The sequence below is a fragment of the Coccinella septempunctata genome, chromosome 4, assembly GCF_907165205.1.
Source record: "Coccinella septempunctata chromosome 4, icCocSept1.1, whole genome shotgun sequence".
Taxonomy (NCBI): domain Eukaryota; kingdom Metazoa; phylum Arthropoda; class Insecta; order Coleoptera; family Coccinellidae; genus Coccinella; species Coccinella septempunctata.
The window spans coordinates 4,331,178-4,356,780 of NC_058192.1; the positions used below are offsets into that span (position 1 = coordinate 4,331,178).

At 37.0% G+C, this 25,603-nt stretch overlaps 2 protein-coding genes across 7 annotated transcripts; one reads left to right on the forward strand and one right to left on the reverse strand.

Moving 5' to 3' along the window:
• Positions 1–1,529: 1,529 nt before the first annotated feature.
• LOC123311757 (transcription factor Sox-14-like) lies at positions 1,530–23,253 on the reverse strand. 2 transcript variants are annotated; one of them, XM_044895833.1, is made up of 2 exons: positions 2,168–2,538; positions 1,530–2,024 (listed from the first exon to the last, which is right to left on the reverse strand). In XM_044895833.1, the coding sequence occupies exons 1-2, from the start codon at positions 2,514–2,516 to the stop codon at positions 1,672–1,674; spliced, it is 702 nt and encodes a 233-aa protein (XP_044751768.1). In that variant the 5' UTR covers positions 2,517–2,538; the 3' UTR covers positions 1,530–1,671. The 2 variants fall into 2 exon arrangements, 1 of the variants encoding a protein (XP_044751768.1); XR_006537507.1 differs by lacking the exon at positions 2,168–2,538 and adding an exon at positions 22,794–23,253 and having other exon boundaries at positions 1,908–2,024.
• LOC123311758 (SOX domain-containing protein dichaete-like) lies at positions 22,510–25,275 on the forward strand. 5 transcript variants are annotated; one of them, XM_044895837.1, is made up of 3 exons: positions 22,518–22,628; positions 22,682–22,798; positions 23,925–25,275. In XM_044895837.1, exon 3 carries the CDS (start codon positions 24,204–24,206, stop codon positions 24,888–24,890), a length of 687 nt encoding a protein of 228 aa, XP_044751772.1. In that variant the 5' UTR covers positions 22,518–22,628; positions 22,682–22,798; positions 23,925–24,203; the 3' UTR covers positions 24,891–25,275. The 5 variants fall into 5 exon arrangements, with proteins under 5 accessions (XP_044751771.1, XP_044751772.1, XP_044751773.1 ...); XM_044895838.1 differs by lacking the exons at positions 22,518–22,628; positions 22,682–22,798 and adding an exon at positions 23,259–23,392 and having other exon boundaries at positions 23,925–24,133; positions 24,182–25,275; XM_044895839.1 differs by lacking the exons at positions 22,518–22,628; positions 22,682–22,798 and adding an exon at positions 23,259–23,392 and having other exon boundaries at positions 23,925–24,133; positions 24,193–25,275.
• The last annotated feature ends 328 nt before the right edge of the window (positions 25,276–25,603 follow it).

Genomic DNA, 25,603 nt, shown 5'->3' on the forward strand with positions numbered 1-25,603 from the left:
TTTTTATTATATATTTAGATTAATATGCCCATGATCGAATAAAATATTGTTTAACACTGTCGGACTCGGAACTTGGACCTGGCAGAATTTGCAGAGATGCTGAAAATTAACAAAAAAACTAGTGAATTTGATTGATTGCAAATAAAAAGTTAACGAAACGTCGCACGGCGCACTCCTATGAGAAACTAATTTGGGGATTCTGCGCCCTTGCTTCACCCAAATGAACCCTTCTTTCATACATTGCATAGTCGAGATATACGCACTGCGCACACTTACCCACTGCGCTCAGTTACCCCGAATGACTCTATACCTACAAAAGATGAATAAATTCATAACAAAATCCGCAAACAATTAGTTAATAGTAATCGACAATAGGTATACTCCATTCACATTTATTTTAGTAGACCGTTGGCCATGAAATAATTTTCTCAAGTTTTTGTAACTAGAACGGAGTAAAATTGGCACTCATGAAATGTCGTTGATGTCATAACGCCGTTGCCACAACTAATATCAATTAATATTACAAAAGTGCCGAAAGTGATTGAAAAAAGAGACAGGGTTTCATGAAGTGCTATTAAGAAGTGAGGGCTCATTCAAATAGTTATACCCTGATATTCTAAAATCCACAATACGTCAGACGGTAGCACACATATTCAATGTAAAAGAATTTATATAATGCTTCCTCTGAATCTGAACGACTTATATTTCAGCTGAATATTTCCACAATCAGAAAGATTGTGAATGAAGAGGATGACAAAGAATTTCCTTCTATTGGGAGACCCAAAAAAGTGGAGGCATGTGAGAATTTTATGTTTGAGAGAATTAATGCGAAAAGTTTACTCAAGATTTTCGATGAGTGTCATCGTAGAATAAGTTCCCGAAAATTGATTTTTCTGTTTTTCATTCGACTTGTCCTATACATTGTAAATGTCTTAAGGTACCAATAAATACCTAATTATTATTATTATTTCAATGATTCAATGTATCAAGATGAACTGCCACAAATACGCGCCAGTTGTCCTGCTAATTGTTTATTCATGTGAAATTTTTATTCCAAGGTGAAGTTCATCTTGACTTGAAACTTCCATTAATTCCTTTTATTTATATTGATGCAAGATGATTTTTGTTGAAGAATTTAACATTCTTGTAATTATCTGTTAATTCCTTCGGGAGATATCCTTTCCCAACCACTGCATCATAAGCATTTCATCTTCGGGTTAATATTTTTGAAATCTACAACTGATGTAACGTATTCAAACTTTAGCCAAAGAAGATAATGAACATTAACTCTCCTCAATCTAGTGCATATTATGATATTATACTAATCTCTTGTATTTTCCATGCAAATAACTGGATTTGGTATGCCTTCAATCAGTTTGTATAAACTTCAATTATGTTCGTCACATATTTTCCGAAGAGATTCGACATTGTGATAAAAATACGTAATAACTGAAACTTTTACGTAGAACGGGCAACATAGCGTTGATTTAAAACCCAAACATGTTTTGACAAGCATCATAACCCCACATTTTCGTACTTTACAGAGTGACATGTGACAAATTTCCATGACCAACCGACTGCTAAAATAAAAGCGAATGGAGTATAGGTATATTATTTACCATTTCTTTTTGGTTCTTGACACTGCTACCAAAATTGTTCATCGCTAAACTTTCAAGTGAAGTAAAGCGAGGCTATATCCGAACGATAACTGTAAAAATTAGGCGCCCTAAATGCAGATCTCTGTGGTAAGCTGGTAGCCAACGTGGAATATGACGGTAGACCAGAAGTACTACTTGTGTTTGAAAAATTCGTCAATGCATCCATTTGGTAGTTGAAACCTTCGTAGTTTTGATTGATCTGCTGTACCGGTCTTGGTAGTCTACTGTAAGACATCGAATCTGCATAGACTGGAGTAGACGGGATACTGATGGCTATCTCATAATTTGTATCTGGAACATGGATCGTCCTGATGATGTTCGAGTCCATCCGATGGTGTACAGGAAACGATGGAGGTGTGCTGGTATCTGCAAAGAAATTGAAATGCTAGATATACATAACTTCATTCTAGATTTGGAAAAAACTGATAATTGGGTCGAAATTCCACAGAAGAAAAAGAAATGCAGTAAGAGGAGATTTCAAGATAAGCCAAATTCTTACAATCTGTTACCTCCAATTTGTGATGGCCCATAAGCATTCCTCGATAAAGCCTGCAGTGGATCGACATATGGACCCATACTGATTCTGCCCATATCAATGTTAGGTCTTTCTAGCTTAGATTTCCTCCTTGGTCTATATTTGTAATTGGGATGATCCAACATGTGTTGACTTCTCAGTCTCTTAGCCTCGTCTATAAAAGGTTTCTTCTGTGCTTCACCCAACATCTTCCATTCAGCTCCTAGGAGTTTAGATATTTCAGAGTTGTGAAGTCTTGGGTATTCGTTGGTGATTTGGCGTCTTCTGATCCTGGACCACACCATGAAGGCGTTCATGGGTCGTTTGATGTGATCATTTTGCATTTCTGGGTAAATGTTGGGAGTACCAAGGATATCAATGTCTTTGGTTCCTCAGAAAAGGTATGTTTTCAGATAAGAAACACCAACAACTGGTCACACAGCGGTCAAGCTGGTACTGTGACCATATCACATCTGATTCTGTGGCAGGATAAGCATTGATCTATATCTCATTGTCCTTTATCGACAATGCCCCTTTGTATCGGAGTATTATTGTTGACCATCCCATTATGTCATTATGGTTTTCCCATTTGAAACGTCGAATTGTTACCATTCAATTACATATTTTTATGCATTTTACATGGCACTGGATGGTGTCATCGAACAGTGAATGTTTAGAATAAATTGCTATTATTCGGTGTAATTATGTTATGACCAAGTTGAAAATGTGTTTATAATTAATACAATTTCTCGCTTTTCAGGACAGTTCTGTAAGCGGAAATATCTTTATAATTTATCGAGTTCATTAAGGAATAACAGCTCCCCAGGAAAAAGTCAATCAACGTATGTGAATTTCATCTATATGACGGATATGCTTATTCGACTCTAAATCGGTGATTTTATTCATGATAGATCCATTAACTCAATTCAGGGAGTTTGTACGCTGTTCACTCAAAAATTTTCATTCCTATCGATAGGATTTGAAAAAATCGATTCAATCGCTAGATAGGGGAAATCGATGATGAAATACGTAAGGAGGACCAACGTAAAGCGAGTTGGCATCTGTGGAACGTTAGAATTGATCTGAAACGACAATATTTTTCAGCATCCCCCAGTGAAATCCTCCCCCCGTTCCCTCTAACAACCATCAAGCGAAACGTGGATAATGCTTGCATTAATATGTCACCAGAAATGCGAAATCAATTTATCGCACCGTTCACGACCGAAATCTTATTATTAGAGCATGTTGTTGTCGAAATTTATCACGCAAATGAAAAGCGACTGACGTATGTGAAATTAGAGGGCTTCCCATCGAAGATGACGCAGGTATGGGGCGCTGACATCTCGCGATTGAGCTTCCATTCTTCCCTAATGAAATTTCTGGAGGCGTAATCGAAGTACATGCGTTATTAGTGGAATTCATTCCTGTCAGCACGTGAATTCGAAGCGATGAATTATGATTTCATAATGAAAACGAATTCGAACTGGCGCTGGTGAATGTGTTCTTGCAATTTCATGCCTTGAAAGAATCTGGCGTGTGGAAGGAAAACTAGTCACCTGAATACGTTGGTAGATTTCACTGCACAGGTACATTGTAGATTGTAAAATGTTGGTAGATTATTTAGGGGGTTGCGTTGTGACCACAAGATCTATTGTGCCCCTAACAGAGCTATTTTCTTGATGGATCCCCCATCCAATTCCAGAGTTTCAATGAATTCTGGTATCTAGACTTCAAGGAGTTTACCTACAAACGCCTACAAGACTCTCGCCAAAGCATATACCCTGCGCAAAAAAATTTACGCACATTCTGAAAATCTCAATTTTAATGAAAGTTAACTCTACATTGACTTTATAACTTATTTTTTATGTTCTCTCGGGAAGGTTTTGAACGAAACAAGACACATTAAATGGAAAAAAAATTCAGGATTTCACCGAATCTTATGTGAAAGAAGAGAAATGAACAATTTTCGAAATACTGTAATGCTGATAAGTGATTTAATACTTGGTATTTCCACCCCTTGCGTTAATTACAGCTCGGCAACGACGGTTCATAGTCAGAATGAGTGATCTTAAAATGTTCTGATCTAATCCTTCCCAGATTTCTCTGAGTTGGATTCCTAAGTCATTAAGAGTAGCTGGATGATTTTCTGAACTTCTCAGCCTTCTATTGAGGTTGTCCCAAACCTGCTCAATCGGATGGAGATCTGGACTTGTTGCTGGCCATTCCATTCGAGATACTTCAACCTCTTCAAAGTACTCCTGAACGATGCGCGCACGATGAGGTCTGGCATTATCGTCCATAAAAATAAAATTTTCACCAATGTATCGGGCAAATGGCACTACATGCTCTTCAAGAATGTTCCTTATATACTTATCAGCATTCATAGCTCCATCATCAACGACCACTAGGTCTGTGCGAGCAGTCGAAGATATTCCACCCCATACCATAATCGATCCTTCCCCGAAACCAGTAGTATTCAGGAAATTGCACTGAGCATATCTTTCATGTGGACGTCTGTATACAAGGGAACGTCGATCACAATGGTAAAGGCAGAATCTAGACTCATCTGTGAAGAGAACTCTTTCCCAATCGGCCTCTTCCCAATGGATATGCCCTCTCGCAAAATCCAAACGCTCCCTTCGATGGGCTGGGGTAAAAGCTGGGCCTCTTGCCACGACACGAAGCCTTAAATCATATTCTCTGAGGCGATTTCTTATTGTCTGAGTGCTAATCTGCACCTCATGAGTTTTCTCAAGCTGAATTTGAAGGAGGCGAGCGGTTGCAAACCGTTGTCTCAACGAAGAAACTCTCAAGTAACGTTCTTGAATGGCAGTTGTTACCCGTGGTCTACCCTGTCCTGGTCTTCGGACATTCATACCTGTCTCCCTGAATCGCTGCAACATTCTGGAGACACTTGTATGGGAAACTCCAAACCTTTCTGCAATTCTTGTGTATGTCCACCCTTCTTCTCGCAAAACTATACCGCTTGGGCACATTCCTCTTAGGTTAAATTGGAACTTTTTCCTTAAAATCGAATCATACAAGAAATCTTTTCCTTTAATTCCATTATTATATTACTTTTTGTTAGTTTTTGCATGAAATTTAGAATGCTCTCGATGAAATGGCATTTTCTCATGATACATCACGAACTTATCTTATTGTATATACGCCTATATACAGAAGATCAAGAGCCCGATTCAACGTTACATCACAGATTGTAATCAGCGATGTAAATTGAACGTGAACTTCTATTAACTCAATGAATCATTGCTTCTCCACAACCCACTTTAAAGTGAAAAGTCCACCAGGGCTTCCTCAATTACAGTAGAGAATTGGTTCGGTTGTAATTTCCTGATGGATTTAATCTGCAGCATTTGATCTGAAAACTGACGATGATTACCTGAAAGGCTTCTAATTTACCGACTGAAATTGAATCTACCGGCGACTGGGATCGAACAAATCTTCTAGATTCTCTCATTTACTTCGGCAATAATTGTTATTCGACTACATTGTCGATTGGGTTTATGTCGGGGTAGATTTGCCATTGATTCGGTTTCAATTTATTTTCAGACCAGGGGACATTGTGAATGAGTAGATCAACGAATCGTGTGACAAGATGGTGGACTTCTGGAGGAGGGAGGAATGAGAAGAAAGAAGGAATCCTTTATGAAATCCTTGATGAGTTATATCTCATATATTCAAAGTAGTAGGCCAAGCACTCATTTGAATTCAGTTGCGATGAAGGATTCGAACAGATTTTCGTATCGGCGGATCAGTAGTGGCATTTCCTGCATCAGGTTGTCATTTTGCCGCTTTGTCATAGATATACGGCGCAACCAACAATGCATACAATTGCATATGTGGCATCATTGTTCGCCATTGTGTCCATTTAAGCGTCACAATCGGACTATTGATACACCGAGGGTGTAGCTGCTATAGATTAACTATTCAGGGAGCGATATACCCATTACCTATGTAGGGGAGAGTTCCTTTGAATCGGACGGCCCATGAACCGGACGCTACAGTTTTCTACTACACTCGATGGTAATTTAGCACCCTTTACGTAAATCCCATTTTTGCAACAAGGCGCGAGCCACAGGGTTAGCCATTTTCCAAGAGATATCGATCGATGTTGCAAAAATAGGATTTACGTAAAGGATGCTAAATTACTATCGAGTGTAGTAGAAAACTGTAGCGTCCAGTTCATGGGCCGTCCGATTCAAAGGAACTCTCCCCTAAATTGATTGATATTAGCAATTGTGTCAGTGGCGCTCCCATTCAGGACCAAATAGCCTATTCTAACGTTTGCTGTTTCATTAACACTATCTCTAGCCTGAAACAAACGGCTGGTCACATCAAAATCCTGGGTTGAACGAATCTCTGGATAACGGCCTAATAAATACCTAGCTTTTCGGACATTTCCGCTCACACCAGTTTACAATTCCAATCTGAAATGATTATTTTTAGTCGGAATCGAAGTTAGACAAATTCTGAGTATAATTCGTAAAATAATTGAATTGACAATCCTAGGTGTCCAAATTGCACCTCATCTCGGTTTTTAATTGATAACATACGAGGATATATTGAAAAATTCTTAGCCTACTATAGAACCAAACAAAATTTCGATGTCAAAATATCTTATTAATCAACATATGCTCCTCTTAATTGGATACATTTATTACAGCGAACCTGCAACGTCCCTAGGCCTTTCAAAAAAATGTTTCTTCTGGCTCTGCAAACTAGACCTCCACAGCTTTTATAACCTCATCGTTGGAAAAAAATTTACCACCTTTCAAACCTTCAGTTGAGGAAAGACATGATAGTCGGATGGAGCCAAATTTGGTGAATAAGGGAGCAGATTTTTGAACACGAAACTTCTTAGGTCTTGGAGAACCAGAGTGTCGCCATTCCATCGATTGTTGCTTTGTTTTTGGATCGTAGAAATGTACCCAAGTCTCATCCATAGTAACAATTCGGTTTAAGGAGTCTACATCGTTTTCAAATCCAGCACAGATCGAACGCGATGCTTCTACCCTTCCACGCTTTTGGTCATCATTCAAACATTTGGGGATCCATTTTGCAGCAATTTTTCTCATGTCCAAATTGACGTAAACTATATGATGAACGCGTTCGTATGAAATATTCAGTGCTTCAAATATCCGTTTTAGCCTTAGAACATAGAACAACAGGAAGGAGCATATTGTTCATTTTGGTGTGACCGAATTTGGTGCACATATGGCGGAATCCATATTTCCGGTTTAGCAGTGGCGTAGGGCATAAATAATCTCAATTACTGTCCAACGTAATTTTGGCTAATTTCAGATCGCATTTTTTATTTTTCGAAAGCTTTCTATTATTGAGTGGAAAGAAAAAAAATATTTTGGGAATACTCTTGTGAAACATAGGAATTAAAATCTCGAAAGATGTGAGTAGGAAAAATGTATTTGTTTTTCTCTTTGTACTTGTGAATACTGAGAAATAAATAAATTTTGTATATTTATCTATTTAAAAAAAATATATAGAACGTCACTTTTAATGTTTATTGGCTTTTTAAAAAGAATCAATCTATTATACAAATTCCTTATTCTATCTTCATTTACAGTATTTTTACAAATATAATTCAACCTCGTGTTTAAATAACAATTTGAAATACTTTTAATTAAAAGAGTTTCATGACTCTCTAATGGGGAAAAATCATGAAAAATCATTTCATCAAACACACTTTTTCCAATAAAATGTTTCATTACTTTAAATGAAACTTCTTCACGGTTAATTTTTTTATTTGAATATGATTGGCTTCTTAAAAATTTTTCTGCAGTCTGGCATATTGCAATGACTCCATTACTTGGGTAACTCAAACCATCCTTTGATTTTGTTGCAATCAAGGAGTTTAGGAAATCCTCCTTAACTCCAAATAACTGTGCAACACACTGTTCACATTTCAGTTTCTGTCCCATCTAAATCTACGTCTTTCATCCTTAGGAAATCTGAAACAATAATATTGAGACTAATTAATTTCAGAAATCATAACAGTTTGTCATTCCTGCTTTCAAAACATTCTTGAAAATTGAATCTACCAAACCCAGTTTGTTCAATTGAAATCCTTATTATCTAATGTCAACTACGCCCATGGTTTGTTCACGATAACGTCAAAATACATAAACAGGAATACCATTTTAATATTCAAAAAAAGACGTTAATACAGTATGAATAAAACCTACCTGTGAAATGTTACACCGGAATTGTTTTTCTTTGGTGTTTTTGAATAGCTACAAGCTACACAACTGACCATTTTCTGGAAAAAGTTCCTTACCACAAAAATATCTTATTTTAATAATTTCTTTAGGTAAAATAGTTCAGAATTCACTTCACAACTTAATTTCACTCAACTCTACAAAATCCAACACAGTTTAACTCGAAAAATATCCTAAAAATAACAATTTGATATGAATTTGATAAAAGCTTCACGTTTGACACCTATATCAAAACAAAACAATGAGTCATAATTTGGTGCACTTCGGTCTCACTTCCTGTCCTTGTATTCGCGTGGAAATGCTCCTTCCTGTTGTTCTATGTTCTAAGGTTTTAGCCCAATTCGACGGTCTGATAAAATCATGTCATGAACTGCATCGATATTTTCGGGGACTGACACAGAAACTGGCCTTCCCGATCGGTCATCACCTTCAATGGAAAATTTATCTCTTTTGAAGCTTGCAGTCCAATTTTTCACGGTCGCATACGAAGGACATTGATCACCAAGGGTATTGAGAATATCTTCGTAAATCTGCTTACCTCTTAACCCTTTTAAATACTGGTACTTGATGATGGCTCGATACTGCAATTTTTCGATCCTCACAATTTCGGTGGACATCTTCTTTCTTTTAATTGATTGCGTACCTCTGGTTTACTTTTTTGACCTCAAACTTCACACTGACACTTCTAATGAGTTATTGTTCGTTGCTATGGTAACGCAATTTTCTTTATGGATGTAACTGGTCTGGACTAACTAGATATCAATACATCCTTATATATTGCAGTATTTAAGAGTCTAAAAAGCAGTGAAAAGATCCTTACCATTTCAATAGGCATCTTTTTTGTATAGGATCAAGTGGAGAGCTCTTTGAAGTGGACAAATTTGTTATCATATCGAGCATTTTTTCGATTATAAAGAAAGCACAAAGTTCCAGATCTTCTATCTGGTTTATTATTCAATTCCTGAACCGAACATTATAAAAAAACTTTCCTAATCAGATCCAAATCGAATCTTCTATTAATTGGCGAGAAATTTAAGGAGGAGCAAGACACCGTGTTCTTGATTCGGCATAAATCGCTGAACACTCTCGTCAAAGTTCAAGAATACGACAAAAGTTGAAAAGCAAGAAAACTCCATTACCAATATCTGCATTATTTCTCGAGTTTCTCCAGCCACCACTTGTATAATGAAAAATCCTGATGACGTCAACAATATAGTTCCGGCGACGTTCCAACAAAAGGTTCGCTCCCGTGCGTTTGACAGATTTTAAAAAAGAAAACGGCTCTTGATAACGGCGCTCTATGCGAAGAGTTTGTATCGAGAATTCTTCGATATAATAATCAGACGGGCTTTCTGTCTGGCGAATATAATATCCGAATATAAACGAGAAAGAGGGAGATTAAGTTTGACTCACAATAGGTGTGAAAATGAAGTGATTTCGACTTTGGAAAGATATAACGAACGAAAAGTTTTGAGGGAGAAGTTTTCGAGTCGAATTGTTAAAGGGAAGAATGAAGCCCTCCTTCTCTCCAGAGAAATGTTGCCGAAATACATGATCCAGAGTTTAGGAACGCAAATAAAATGATCCTCCTATTTTAGAAAACGTTGGAGCTAGACATGACCAATAATTCTCCAACCTCTATAATTGCTTATAAGACCATAAAAGAACCATATAAAATGAAACGAGGCCCACTTTATCAATAGACAAACACATTTTCAATCAGAGATTTAATGTCTTGTTTGTATAGTATGTATAGATAGAGTCCATATTATGGAAACTCGTAAATTTTACCCGAAGGTTATTTGTCAGACATAAAAGTATTTCAATCTCAGTATCCAAAGAAAAATTATGAGCTCTACTTATGAATCTCATGAAACGGAATTGAAATAAAAAAGATTTTTACAGCCTTAAAGACTAGTTTTCAAGCTGATCGGATCTGTAAACTTTCAGGAGTTTGGTATAATGTTTTTAAAAGTAAGTAAAACGGAAAAGGTTCTTTCACTAATAACCTAGCAACAAAATGGGGGGTTATAATGCTTGTCCAAACATTTTTTGGTTTTAAATCAACGCTATGTTGCCCGTTCTACGTAAAAGTTTCTGTTATTACGTATTTTTATCACAATGTCGAATCTCTTCGGAAAATATGTGACGAACATAATTGAAGTTAATACAAGGCTACCAAATCCAGTTATTTGCATGGAAAATACAAGAGATCAGTATAATATCATAATAATGCACTAGCTTGAGGAGAGTTAATGTTCGTTATCTTCTTTGGCTAAAGTTTGAATCAGTACATCAGTTGTAGATTTCAAAAATATTAACCCGAAGATGAAATGCATATGATGCAGTGGTTGGGAATGGGTATCTCCCGAAGGAATTAACAGATAATTACAAGAATGTTAAATTCTTCAACAAAAATCATCTTGCATCAATTTAAGTAAAAGGAATTAAAGGAAGTTTCAAGTCAAGATGAACTTCACCTTTGAACAAAAATTTCACATGAATATACAATTAGCAGGACAACTGGCGCGTATTTGTGGCTGTTCATCTTAATGCATTGATATAATAATAATAATCAGGTATTTATTGGTACCTTAAGACATTTACAATGTATAGGACAAGTCAAATGAAAAATAGAAAAATCTATTTTCGGGAACTTATTCTACGATGACATTCATCAAAAATCCTGTAGTAAACTTTTCGCATTAATTCACTCAAACATAAAATTCTCAAATGCCACTACTTTTTTGGTCTCCAAATAGAAGGAAATTTTTTGTCATCATATTCTTCGAATTATCAGAAGTTTGCTCAAAAAATAATTTTTAGTCTTTTAATATTTCAACTCTAATTGATAGTTTTAGTTTTCGCTGTTGAAAAAACAACAATTTCCAGGGGAATGACGTCCCTGATCTATTTGAAGGTGTTTTCAGGACTAGCACAGCAGTAATATAGAGTCCCATTTCTGCAAAACATATTGTTGACCGTGAGACACATGGATATCCTAACAATCGACCGAATATCAATATTTCCCTCGCTCATATAAAAAGACCATATCCATTCCGATAACACAAGAAGATAAATGATTCACAAAAATCCCCAACTGCACACTGCTCAACGAAGCATAATCAGCATTAAATTCTGCTCGACTGAAAATCCACTTAGGGGTTTCTTTTGTAAAAAGGGGACACTTCTGGACGGCACAAACAAATCGCCAGAAGTCCCGCCCTTTCATAATACGGCTAATAGCCGCAGGAAACGGGTAGTGGCGCTGAGATCGCCCTTCGCTGCGGCCATTTACGAAACTTCCGGCGGTACCGGAAACATTAGCCATTTATTGTGAGGTTATGTCATCCCATTAATCATATCTTGTTTCTCCCTTATAATGCCTTCTTTGTTGCCAATATTATTATTGATATTCTTGTTTGTCAGTTCGGTGCCATTTTCGTGTTATAAATGGTAGTTTTGTTGGCACGTATGAAGATATGTTTCTTCGCGACTGTTCGTAGCATCTTTTACCCCCAGAATAGAGCCTTTAGTCTGTGGACGAATGAAATTCGTGAAACTTTCCTGTTATAAGTAGGAGAATTAAAAGTTTTCGAATTTTGAACGGAAAATGATCTCAACTATTTTGTTGGACTCTGTTGAAGAATGTACGATACAAGAACACTCTGATTCGAGTTCCTAATGGGTGACATTCTTATGCTCGAAAAACTATCGAATTTCCTGTTGTACTCGTACATTTTCATCGATAAGATTGAATGGGACCCAACAAGTCCGATTAAGTTCAGCGGGCATTCACTCGTTGAAGGTCTGTTTGTGAAAGCACAATGTCCCTCGAAAGATGTGCAATTCCACATATCGAAATCCCTTGATTAAAATCGCGGATCGATTCGCTAACAACGGACCTTCCATCTCCCCTCAATTGATTCTGGTTCGTCTAATCAAGCGCGTTCTTTGTCAACACTTGAGATTTTTAAAATTACTTTCGACGTTCTTTTCCAATCATCAAATTGCTTGATTTCTCGAGGGGACTGCTGAGAAACGCCTCAAATAGACTAGAACCTAGTCAGTTATTCGATATTCATTCATAAATATGTCATAGATGAGAATAATATTCGACTATAACAAATAAAAAGCTCAGCACTAATGTCCGATTTAAGAAACATCGTCAAATCAACGCTTGATTGATGAATCCAATCGTCAAAATTATCAATCGTTGATAGGACAATCCCAATTATTGTGAAAAGAGTTTCGCTTAAAAGAACAATATTTACCATTGTAAAATAATTCGAATGTGCACAATACCTTTGAATAAAAAGATGAGGTACTCGAATATACGTTTATTTTAGATATTATAGTAATAATATCCACTAAAAACTGTAGAGTTCACTGATTTTTCAAGGGTACTGGTCTAGAAGGGAATTATTTTTGTTTTGCTGCACCTTAAGCCTGATGCCAGACGTATTCTTCATTGATTAGAAAATAATCGAAGAAGGGATGTTTGTAGTTTGCTGTGCCTTTTATACCGCCTAACAAAAGAAATCGGGTTCCACCCTCGCACAAGGGTTAAGTCTTTCGATTAAACTCTGAGAGGTGACGGAAATAAGGGAGAACACCCTCTTATATGCATATTGTTGTTTGTTTGAAAGCCCCCCTCATATTTGAAATTCGCTTTCACGGTTAAAATGAACAAAATAAATATAAACGACCTAACGCTGAATCGCAGTATTTCCAGATTTTCAGATTTCATTGAGGCCAAGTTGATCAGGACTTCTGGTTAAGCCTTGAAAATGTACAAAAGCTAATTCAAGAGTTAAGGAGATGTTCAAACTTGTTATATTCAAAGAAAATATGAAATATTGTTGAGTTCTACTAAAAAAAGAAATAAATTGATAGAAATGAGCCTGAAGAAATTGATATTCACGTAAATGTTTGCGCGTTGTAGAAATGTATCTCGTGATGACAAGAGCAATGGCCATCCCTCTCACAATTACCAGATTCCGTCTTTCTCCTCACTCATCAGGGTAAAATCCTGAATACGAGAATATAGGACTGGAGCAGAATGAAAGAAATGCATACCTCAGCTGAGCCCAAACCATTCCAACAAACGAAAATTTCCAATGCGGCCGTTATATAAAAATAAAACGCGCATTATTGTCATCAGTTTCAGTGACTGAAAGGCGCAGAATGAGCTTTGTTCTTTTTCCAGTTAGACGAAGAAACGTAAAAGTCATACAACACAGCGAGCTTTCCACTCTTGAAAGATCCTTTGTTAAGGGCTCTCGTTCTGCCGTGATTCAGTCAAGAAAGAAAATGTGGCTGCTATTTTCCCTTTTCAGGATGTTTGCCTATTCATCCGGTCTGATTGTTTCTATTTTTTCAATGGAAATGCGACGAGCGTTGTATAAGGCATGAAGGAGTTTTTGTCGTCGTTGAATTGGATGGTAGGTACATGTTAGTATATTGTCGGAAACTATGTATACTCAGTGACACAAAGTCTTACATCACGAATGAAAGAATTTGTTATTAGGAAGGCTGTGATATGGAATTTTCGGATTTCGAGCAAAAAAACGTCATGCTGATGCCCTCAAGGATGATTTTTGTCGCCCATCCTTATCCTGTTGCATATAAATCATAGGTTGTCAACCTATCATCCGATTGTAGATGTTTGAGACTTTCAAAGGTATAGAATAAAAGCCATAGTCAGTATGGAATTCTTCTCTCTTCCAAGAACCTCCACCTGTGTCAGACACTGACTTAATTTCAAAACTGGAGATTATAAAGGGCATTATTCCATTATCCTACTAAGTAAGAGTTGCCTTTTTTCCTATAAAGGAATTTCAGGGTGCCCTGACTGTCACAGCATTTCCCAGAGTAGGTATTCTCTGCGTGCAGACAAGAATAGCATACAGATTAGCGAGCATAATGAAACAGTCCTTTCCTAGTCCCTGGTAGAGCCATCGGTGAACCTTCAGGCACAGAAAATCTGTTTGGTGTACACACGAACACCTCAATCAGGAAACCTCACTTTGTAGGATTCATCAAATGAAAATCTAGTGCCTGTGCAGTCTCCCCTATGTAGAAAGGCTGCATTAGCATCCTCCAACATCTTGAAAGCCGTAGCGTGGACCTCTTAACAGTCCAATATCATGCCATTATCCTTGTTTATAGACTCCAAAAGCTATCTGCAAAGCCACCTCTATAAAAACTGGTGAACCCAGCAGACCTTTCTGCCATAGGAGAAGATCTCAGAGTGTTCGTGATACTAAGGATGGATTTCCAGTGGCATTTAGTTATAATAGGGCGGTTATAATTCTTCTACCACAGCATATAACCAGTGCTCAACGTGTGGTTTGAAGCCCTATACCTCACCATGCACTCTCCGAGTAGACTAAAAGATCAATTACCTTATCCGATTCTTGACTGCTCTGGGGTCAGTGCTTCCCCAATTCTCTATTATGTATTTGTATACTTGATACTGGTAAATCATCCATACCCTATGCTGATATGGTCTTAGAAAAGAATGACCCCGTACAGTTTCTTTCAGTTCATTACCGTAAATGGAACTGTCGCAATGGACAAATTACACGTAAAGTGTATTATCTCTTTATCATTCTCCGCAATACGAGGCGAATCTTCCATTAAAGTCCATTATTCCGGGTAAAAGCTATGAAACAGATAATATAAAAACTCATTTGCATTAGAGATGTTTTCGCTAGGAGCTATCAGGAGAAGATATATTTTCCCGGTACACAAAAGCGAACAACGTCTGTGCATTTCAATCAACACAATTTCTCGGATGCAAGTTTATTTGTCATTGTGAGGAGTTTTATGTTGCACTCACAGATGGCCCTGCCTCCATTAGACCGTCACAATGAGGCTTTCATCTGGATTAGCGAGAACCTCCAGGGAATGCTCCAGACTCTAACGCCTTCATTTGTTTACTCCTTTCGATCGAATTACACTCGAACAAACTCGCTGCTTTGATTGAGGTTATGTGAATTAGGGAGTGCATGCGGGGAATGAAGTTGAGAAAGCTGAGAAATATATCAGAGAGTTGAGAAAGAGAAGATACGAGGATGTATTGATATCTAGTTAGCCTAGACCAGTTCCATGCATAAAAAAAATATTGTGTTACCATAGCAACGAACAATAACTCATTAGAAGTGTCAGTGTGAAGTTTGGGGTCAAAAAAGTAAACCAGAGTTCACAATAAATTAAAAAAAAGAAGATGTCCACCAAAATTGTGAAAATAAAAATTGGAGTATCGAGCCATCATCAAGTATCTGTATTTAAAATGGTTAAGAGGTGAGCAGATTTACGAAGTGTTATGTTAATACCCTTGGTGATCAATGTCCTTCGTATGCGACCGTGAAAAATTGGACTGCAAGCTTCAAAAGAGGTAAATTTTCCATTGAAGATGATGACCGATCGGGAAGGCCAGTTTCTGTGTCAGTCCGCAAAAATATCAATGCTGTTCATGACATAGTTTTATCAGACCGTCGAATTGGGCTAAAACGGATATCTGAAGCACTGAATATTTCATACGAACGCTTTCATCATATAGTTCACGTCAATTTGGACATGAGAAAAATTGCTACAAAATGGATACCCAAATGTTTGAATGTTGACCAAAAGCGTGCAAGGGTAGAAGCATCGCGTTCGATCTGTGCTCGATTTGAAAACGATGTAGACTTCTTAAACCGAATTGTTACTATGGATGAGATTTGGGTACATTTCTACGATCCAGAAACAAAGCAACAATCGATGGAATGGCGACACTCTGGTTCTCCAAGACTTAAGAAGTTTCGTGTGCAAAAATCTGCTGGAAAAGTTCTTGCTTCAGTTTTTTAGGATTGCCATGGAGTAATCATGATTGATTTTTTGGATAAGGGTAGGACAATAACTGGAGATTACTATTCGACGTTACTGATCACTCTACGAGTAAAAATTAAAGAGAAAAGACGCGGAAAGCTATCCAAAGGTGTTTTGTCTTTGCAGGACAACGCCCCTGCACACAAATCTCATGTTGCCATGCAAAAAATTCGTGATTTAGGGTTTGAATTACTAGAACACCCCCCTTATTCACCAGATTTGGCTCCATCGGACTATCATCTCTTTTCTCAACTGAAAAAAAGTTCAAAAGGTTGTAAATTTTCATCCAACGAGGAGGTAATAAAAGTTGTGGAGATCTGGTTTGCAGAGCAAGAAGAAACATTTTTTTTGAAAGGTCTAGAGACGTTGCAGGTTCGCTGTAATAAATGTATCCAATTAAGAGGAGAATATGTTGAGTAATAAAATATTTTGACATTGAAATTTTGTTCGGTTCTTTAGTAGGCTAAGAATATATCCTCGTACATTTCCAATTTCTGGAAAGTCTACCCCGGTCCATCCCCGAAAATACATCAAAAGTAACGATCGCTTCCATATGTCACCGCACCTAATTTGAATGCGTATGAGGGAAATAGCTACAATGAATGAGCTTCAAGTCGGTACAAAAGGGAGCGGGAGGTAGAGCGCGACGCTGTTGGGAGACCCACAATGGGGGCTTTGTGGACATCTCAATCTACGCCCGCAGTGAGAGTGTGTCTAGTTTACAATGATACACATCTGCATTTGAAAGAGTGTCAACCGGCACCGAATCGAAAATGATATGGAAATTGATTTCTGACGACAGTTTGCATAAGATAGAGGGCGGTGTTCGTGGGGCTTTTTGCCATTCAATGGAAAGACGCTGAATCGGTTTAAGTGACGCTTTGGAGCGATGCTGTTGTCTGTGGGAGGAAATCGGAAAAATTCTCATCAAGCACTCTTGCTTTACATCGGTCTAGAGTTCATTATATGCCTGTCGGAAATTCACACACTTTTTATTATAAGACATGATAGTTTTCAGGATAAAATCATATAGAGGGTGAATATTTGACTCGTACAAATATTTTAACATTTTTCTTCTTGCTCTGCAAACCAGACCTCCACAGCTTTTATTACCTCCTCGTTGGAAGAAAATTTGCGAACTTTAAAAAGTTTTTTCATTGGAGGAAAGAGATGATAGTCGGATAAAGCCAAATCTGGTGAATAAGGGGGGTGTTTTAGTGATTCAAAATCTAAATCACGAAGTTTTTGCATTGCAACATGAGATTTGTGTGCAAGGGCGTTGTCCTGCAAAAACAAAACATATTTGGATAGCTTTCCGCATCTTTTCTCTTTAATATTTTCCCGTAGAGTTGTCAGTAATGTCGAATAGTAATCTCCGGTTATTTTTCTACCCTTATCCAAGAAATCAATCATGATAACTCCATAGCAATCCTAAAAAACTGAAGCAAGAACTTTTCCAGCAGATTTTTGGACACGAAACTTCTTAGGTCTTGGAGAACCAGAGTGTCGGCATTCCATCGATTCTTGCTTTGTTTCTGGATCGTAGAAATGTACCAAAGTCTCATCCAGAGTAACAATTCGGTTTGAGAAGTCTACATCGTTTTCAAATCGAGCACAGATCGAACACGATGCTTCTACCCTTGCACGCTTTTGGTCAACATTCCATCATTTGGATATCCATTTTGCAGCAATTTTTCTCGAGTCCAAATTGACGTGAACTATATGATGAACGCGTTCGTATGAAATATTCAGTGCTTCAGATATCCATTTTAGCCCTATTCGACGGTCTGATAAATTCATGTCATGAACTGCATCGATATTTTCGAGGACTGACACAGAAACTGGCCTTCCCGATCGGTCATCATCTTCAATGGAAAATTTACCTATTTTGAAGCTTGCAAACCAATTTTTCACGGTCGCGTACGAAGGACATTGTTCACCAAGGGTATTAAGCATATCTTCGTAAATCTGCTTACCCCTTAACCCTTCTAAATACAGGTATTTGATGATGGCTCGATACTCAAATTTTTCGATTTTCACAATTTCGGTTGACATCTTCTTTCTTTTAATTTATTGCGTAACTCTGGTTTACTTTTTTGTCCTCAAACTTCACACTGACACTTCTAATGAGTTATTGTTCGTTGCTATGGTAACGCAATATTTTTTTTATGTATGGAACTGATCTAGGCTAACTAGATATCAATACACCCTCGTTAAAGATCAATTTGGAGTTTTGTGACATATAAGCTGAACAGACCTTGTAATTTTTTTCTAATTCTTTCAGTTCGATAATCCCTCACTGATGAACAAACCCTCCAAAATCTCAGTTCGAACAAACTCATGAAAAACGTTCGCATATTACCTGGCGAGAATTCTTCGATTCGTTTCGCTCTACCCCAGCGAAAAAAATATTTTTTCAGAAATTATTCGGACGATGGTGGGAAATCGTATTAACGTTTAGATTCGATTAGATTGAAAGCCCTCGAGGCGCTTGAGAACATATTGAATTCAACTGAAAGGTAAACTTTCCAAAGCCACAATGGTCTGCCTAAAAGAAGCATGTGACTTGGAGTGCACAAGTGTAAATTTTCATCATAATGGTGAATTGACAGCTTTTCAATCGAACTTTCGGCACACATACGCTGAAACTTCTGGGGGTGAAATGGTTTATGGGGAGGCATCGGCAAACCTTACCCAGATTTCTGAAAAATTTCAGTCAACGTAGATCCAAACAGTGAATAGAAAACTCTTGATGTTAAGTAGTTGCTAAGTGATTATTCGGCATACGAAGACGTGTAGAAACATCAAATAATTATCCAGCAGGTATGCAAATAACCAACCATTTTAAGCAGCAACTCAATGAAATACAAAATGAGCCTCACAGTCTGCAGTCATGTATGAATTCCAGTTTTGAAATCAACAGACTGAATCGGTTTTTTGATAAAAGCTTGCAACTCTAAGAAAATCATCGACATATTAACTTTCAAAATCAATATTTAAAAAAAATTCAGGACTAGTCGCTATTTTAACTTGAAAACTGACCCTCAAGTGCGAGTTTATTGTCACTGTGTTCAGTGTGTTCTTTAAGACCACTGGCCATTCTGAGAGTTCAACAACGATTCAATCTATATAGCATTCGCCAATTTGCAACTGCAATGTTTCCACCTTTTCTGACAAATCTGTCGGGCTGGACATTGTGTTGTTGTAGAAAAACTCCATCGCTCCATTTCAGAGGAGTAAACTTGAACGAAGACAGCCTCGAATATCTGCATCCCGCAGACGCACAGTGGATATATTGAAATCTTTTCAATTGCTTTGTAAATTCAGACCGCACAATAACGTATTTGTGTATTTTATTTGTAGGAGACCAAGTTCTTTTCGAGAAGGAAATGGGTTACATTTGTCGCATTAAAAATTGCTCTGTATAAAATTCAATATTTCAGTTAGGTATGTTGGATTCGATTCCTTGTCGGCCAGCATAGGTGAAATAGGTTAATTCAGCACTTCAAATGATCGAAAGGGAAAATATTCGTGATGATGTGTACTTATAGAAAAATACGCACGATTGTTGCATTATCCTGTAAGATGACGAGAAATACAACCTCATGTTAACAAATGGTATTCCAGTTTCCTGGTTGAATATACATATACGTATTGTGGTTATTACAGAGCTGCATAATGGACGTTGCAAAATGGCGTATGCGCTAGTTGAAATTATAAAATCGTGCCTAAGGTATAGAGTATCTATTAAATAGTCAAAGATACTTCTCTCCTTTGAATCTATCGATAAGAGAAGAGGATAGAGCATTGGAATAAGGTACGCAGGGGTTGAGTAGACATGTTTTCTATGGGAGGAGAGAGGTTTCATGTGATTTTGCTCACAATATGAGTACCTAGTTTCAATTATCAATAAGAAATGTCAGAATTACTAGAAAAATTCATTTTCCACCTAAGCCATTCAGAATATATTTTAAGAATATCTCAGAGTCCTGAATCTAAATTACCTAGGAATTCTTTGTACTGAATGGAAAAAATGATCAGGTTTTCATATTTAGTAAGAGACGTTGAAAACTGAGTGCAAGCCCTACTGGTGACAGTGTTAATCTTAACCCTCAATATTAATCGATATTATACCTGCTAGAAATCCATTCAGGGTTCGGGAAAATTAGTTTAGTCTCAACTTCGATATACTATGTCTCCATATGGGGATATTTCCGTGGAATTTGACTTATTTTTTGGTATTTGAAGAAATTTTGTTATGGGATGACCCCAACATTAACAAATCTTGTTATTTGCTGTTATTTTTCTCTCCTTTCTGAGAAAAACTCGAGAAGGATAAGTGTTCTAAATTAGTGTGTATGTAAATAGTGAAAATAAATTAGTATATAAGTAAATTGGACAATTTAATCAACAGTAAACGTTACAGTATGTAAGGTTAGATCAAATCATACGAGTTGAATGCCGCTTTATCTCGAGGTGGCTATACAAAACATGATTCTCGAATTCTCAGGCTATATCGGACAGAAGTGGTAGCCTCTACAGGGGGTCAATTAAATCGGTGGGAGTAGCCACCATCATGGTTAACCCCAGGGACTTGAGAACGGGTACGCCCTTTATTAGGACCAGTCTATGAATAGGCATGTGTGCTCAATTCATTTGGCGTCAACTCCAGTTCGGAGAATGACAGAATGATTACACGTTTTTGCCGTGTAATTATTATGTTGCAACACCAAAACGATAGAGGGTAGAGCTGTGTAAATAGCACCAATCCGGTGCACTGCAATCAACGTTATGATCGATAAACACATTTTGTTGGCAGATACTCGACAGAAAAAATCAAAGCATCTAAAGCCTACTTTATTAATCTGTAAAGATAGAAGTTGAACGCATTTAACGTAAGAAGATTTCATGACGTGATTTAACAGTTAAACTTCTGAACAGTCAAATCCTCCTGCTCATAATTGTAATTATGTGGTAATTTTCGCACCTTATATGATGGTATTTTCCTGAACGGGTGATCTGATCGATTTTCGATCAACAAAAAACTCACTTTCTGGATGGCCTGCCATTCTCGAGAGAAGAGAAAAGATCTGTTCGATATCGAGAGCCAATGTACTAGGTACACAACTCCCAGAAGTTACTCTCAGTGGGCAAGAACACAAGACTCACACAGTGACTGTATGGGGTAACAATATTGTAAACTACTACGGTCACAATGGTCTTTTGTTTTCGTGAAGTCCGGTTCCATTATAAACGTACCTATTCCATACAATAGTTTCATTCGGACAAAGGTCTAATTCAGTGCCATGTCAACCCGTTTCAGCTCACGGTAGTAGTTTTAGCATAAGTTGATATGAGTTCTGGGAATGGAGAGCATTATTCGGAAATTTCATGCACTGAAGCTTGGATATTCTTCACCTGCTCAATGTCTGATATATTCTCGTCAGTATCTGCTTGTATGAAAATGATTCATGATAAAAACTATCGAAAATATTAATTATTTAGAATGATAAACTCTGAAAACTTCGAATTAAGACAAACAAACATACTCAAATAGATCCAGGTGTAAGAAGCTTTCAAAAATATTTTATCAATAGAACTAAAAAATTAATACTTCCACAGAATTCATTGAATAGCATGCAATAACGTTGAATGAATTATTCTCAGAGTAATGTCTAAAAATTTATATTTTTAATCACAATAGATTTCAATAATGTCAAATCAAAATTTGTTTCTATGTATTGTATGAATAAACTTTGAACAACCGTTTGCCATATTGAATAATAAAATCTGATTAACTGAAGGGGCTCAGGTTTTTATGAGTGAAAGCCTTGACTACTCAAAGGTAAAAGTCAAGCCATATTTCCACATAATCTGTTGAGTGTTTCCTTACTATTCCCGATATAGCATTGAAATTGGGATAAGTAGATATATATAATTTTTTATAATAGAGAAATTTAAAATTCTGACATTTATCTCAAAGAAAAAAGACAATGATTATGTTCTGCAGAAAATTCGCTCTTCGAAATACATCCTACTATTCCAGAATTATGCAAATACCGTAAGATATCATCAAAAGTATCTGAACGACTTGGGTTATTTCAGTGGGAATGCACATAGATGGCACTGCATATCAGGTTGGCCCCACTTTGAACCGTAATTTATGTTTATTGTTGTACAAAAGGTGTACTGATGAGGACAGAACATCGTTAAAAGAGGTAGCATGAGTGGGTGACAAGATCACCATAATATAACAGATAATTTCTTTAACAATGAACATTGAATATCTAATTGTTAAGCATTTTCAAAGGAATTCTGTGAAAAGGAGTAAGTATGAACCAAATCAATAGATATAAGCTTCATCACACTATCCCTTTTAGGGGTTGTAAAGGTTTATGGCAGTTTCAGATATAACGACTTTACCTATTCAAAATTCAAGGAATGAATGAATGAAGTTTATTATACCCAATGGAATCTCACAGTAATACCTACCTTAAGTTAGTGAGATTGTCTTTTCTGTTTGTAAACACAAATTTTAATTGTTCTTGCTTGTTCGGCAGAATTTACGTTTAAACAAAACTCACTTCGTCAAATGATAGATTTCTTAGAAATAACCGTATAGATGGAGGAAAGAGAAAATACCGCATTACGATGCTACGAAGGAGAACTTTCTGTGACCAACATCAACATCTTTTTGTTTACGTCTACCCCGATCCAAAGTCATCTTTTACAGCATATTTGCCACAAATTACACAATTTCCAGGCATATCGACAACGAAATTTCTGATACACAAGTCTCGAAACGAACGAAGCACTATTAAAACATCAAAACACAAATACGATAAATGAACATTCGAATATTGGGGTAAACGTAAACAAAGATAAAGTAGACGCACTGTAAATATAAACATAAACATAAAGATGTTGAACACACTCTTGTTGTTTATCTACGTTATCTTTCCCCTCCTCTATCTATGATAATATGAAAAATTTCAGTTATTCATGAAAACGTGCATGGAAAGTGTCAAAGTATGCGGAAGTTAATGAGAACATTGTTATCTATGTGTTTTTTACTTCAAAATCAGCAATTTGTAAGTTGAATTTAATAACTTAAGGCAGAAAACTGAAAAATAATTGAGGTTTGCAAAGTAAAAACGTAATGAAATTTACGAATATACTTCGGAACTAATACATCCCATGAATTTGTTTTTATATCTGACTATCATAGAGGGCGCTAGTTACACGTTAGTTAGGGTTCGTAGTATTGCACACAGGTTTTTTAATCAAAAATCATTCAATTTTTAACCAAATAGTTATTCTTGGTAGAAATACTGAGTACTCTCTTGAAATGAATTTTTTTCTTTAACGCCGTTTAACTTGCATATCTACGGATGACGTCTTGAAAAATTTCTACTAAGCAAACCTTAATTATTTTTCAGTTTTATACCTTTTCTAGAGACACCTTTTTTGAGACACGCTGCTACTTTATGAATGAGAATAAATACGGAATTAAGTATAAAAATATTTATTCCGAATAAATTTTAAATTTACGATAAGATAAAATGAAGAAACTATGTATATAAATGTTCCATATGAAATTTACGAAAGAATCATATTTTTCAGGTGAAGATAAAAGCGTAGGTATTCTCAATTTCAAGGAGTGTTAAGACGTGGAAGAGGTATATATACAAAGAGATAATTTAGAGTGAAAAATATAAGGTGGTGGGGACTCCTAACAACCAATGACAATAAAGTAGGCGGTCTCTCCCAACCTCCGGAGCCGTTAGCGCCCTACATTTACTTGAAACTCCGGTGTTCTATCAGTATTCATTGTGAGTTCACCCAGCGAACATCGTCTAATAATATATAATCGCTAATAGTTTGTTTTGAGAGTTAGCAATCATGTCGCCAGTCATGCCAACCATGTACAACTATCCAGGTGTCGATTACACTCCGCAGCAGAACCAAACGACGCCGACGCCCAGCGAGGCGCACATCAAGAGACCCATGAACGCCTTCATGGTCTGGTCGAGGATCCAACGCCGCAAAATCGCGCTGGAAAACCCGAAGATGCACAATTCCGAAATTTCGAAACGTCTCGGCGCCGAGTGGAAACTGCTGTCCGAGCTGGAAAAGCGTCCTTTCATCGATGAGGCGAAGCGTCTACGAGCTCTGCACATGAAGGAGCATCCTGATTACAAGTACCGGCCCAGGAGGAAGCCCAAGGGACCTTTACCGACAGCACTCAAACCCGGTATGCCTTTTTCCAATATGCAACTGGGATATTTCCCTCCGATGGAGTCGTTATCTGCACCATATCCTTACTTCAACCCAACTTTCGACATGAGGATGGGACTCAGCCCAGCAGAAAAAGCTCCAGTTCCTCACCAACCAGCCGTAGTGACTTCTCTACATTCCTCCTTCTATCCATCGCTGTACCAGACGCAGAAATCCTTCCCGTCGCATCAACTTGGTATGTACTCATCCATGGCCCCATCGTCCATGCTTTACACCACATCTTCAAGTTCTCCGAGTCCAGTTGGGCCTGAAATGGACCTTAGAAGACCGATAGTGCCTGTGATATACTAATTAGTGACATACTTAGTAATTTGTTATGTTGTGTTGCATCCCCATGAAACGGATCATCGGAAATGTTTTATGGTTATTAGATAACTGTAGTGATTTGGGGTCGAAATCAGATTTTCTGATTATGTTAAATTTTGTGATAATTTGATCGGCTCAGAATTAAATGAAAAGACTGTATATATTAGTACTGTAACAGATGGGAGAAATTTCATAGACCTAACCCAGTGAGAAATATCAATTTCTTCTATCTGTTTCAAACTGTTCCCTCATTATCCTACGTTTTATATCACTGTATATATTGTAATTATGTACATACGACAATTCTGTTGTTAATGATTTTATTTATTGTTTAAAGTTGTCCTAAACCTAATAAAAATATGTAAGATAATCCACTGGTAATTTATACACATCACCCCAAGAATCGAAAGTATTCTTACAATATTTCTAAAAGTAAGTATTCCATTTGATACTCTCTGTTTCTCGCTTAATCGATCGTCGACTTCTCCATTCTATTCATCATTGTTCTATGAATTGCTCAAATACCACTGTTTTAAATGCACTAATATTCTGATCAACCATGCGTTTTGAAGATTGACAAAGTCACAAAGATGAAAATTTTTATTATTATTAGTGATTTTGTGAGCAATAATGAATTCCTCAATCTGGCAGCAATTGAGAGATTTCATGTCTTTATTGACTAGTTTTTTTTGAATCTG

Excerpts from the sequence above, each read along its gene's own strand:
- LOC123311757 (XM_044895833.1), bottom strand. The coding sequence starts at position 2,516 with ATGCAAAATGATCACATCAAACGACCCATGAACGCCTTCATGGTGTGG. Across the intron at positions 2,025-2,167 it reads TGGGCCATCACAAATTGGAG|ATACCAGCACACCTCCATCG; the intron begins GTAACAGATTGT and ends ATTTCTTTGCAG.
- LOC123311758 (XM_044895836.1), top strand. The coding sequence starts at position 24,204 with ATGTCGCCAGTCATGCCAACCATGTACAACTATCCAGGTGTCGATTAC.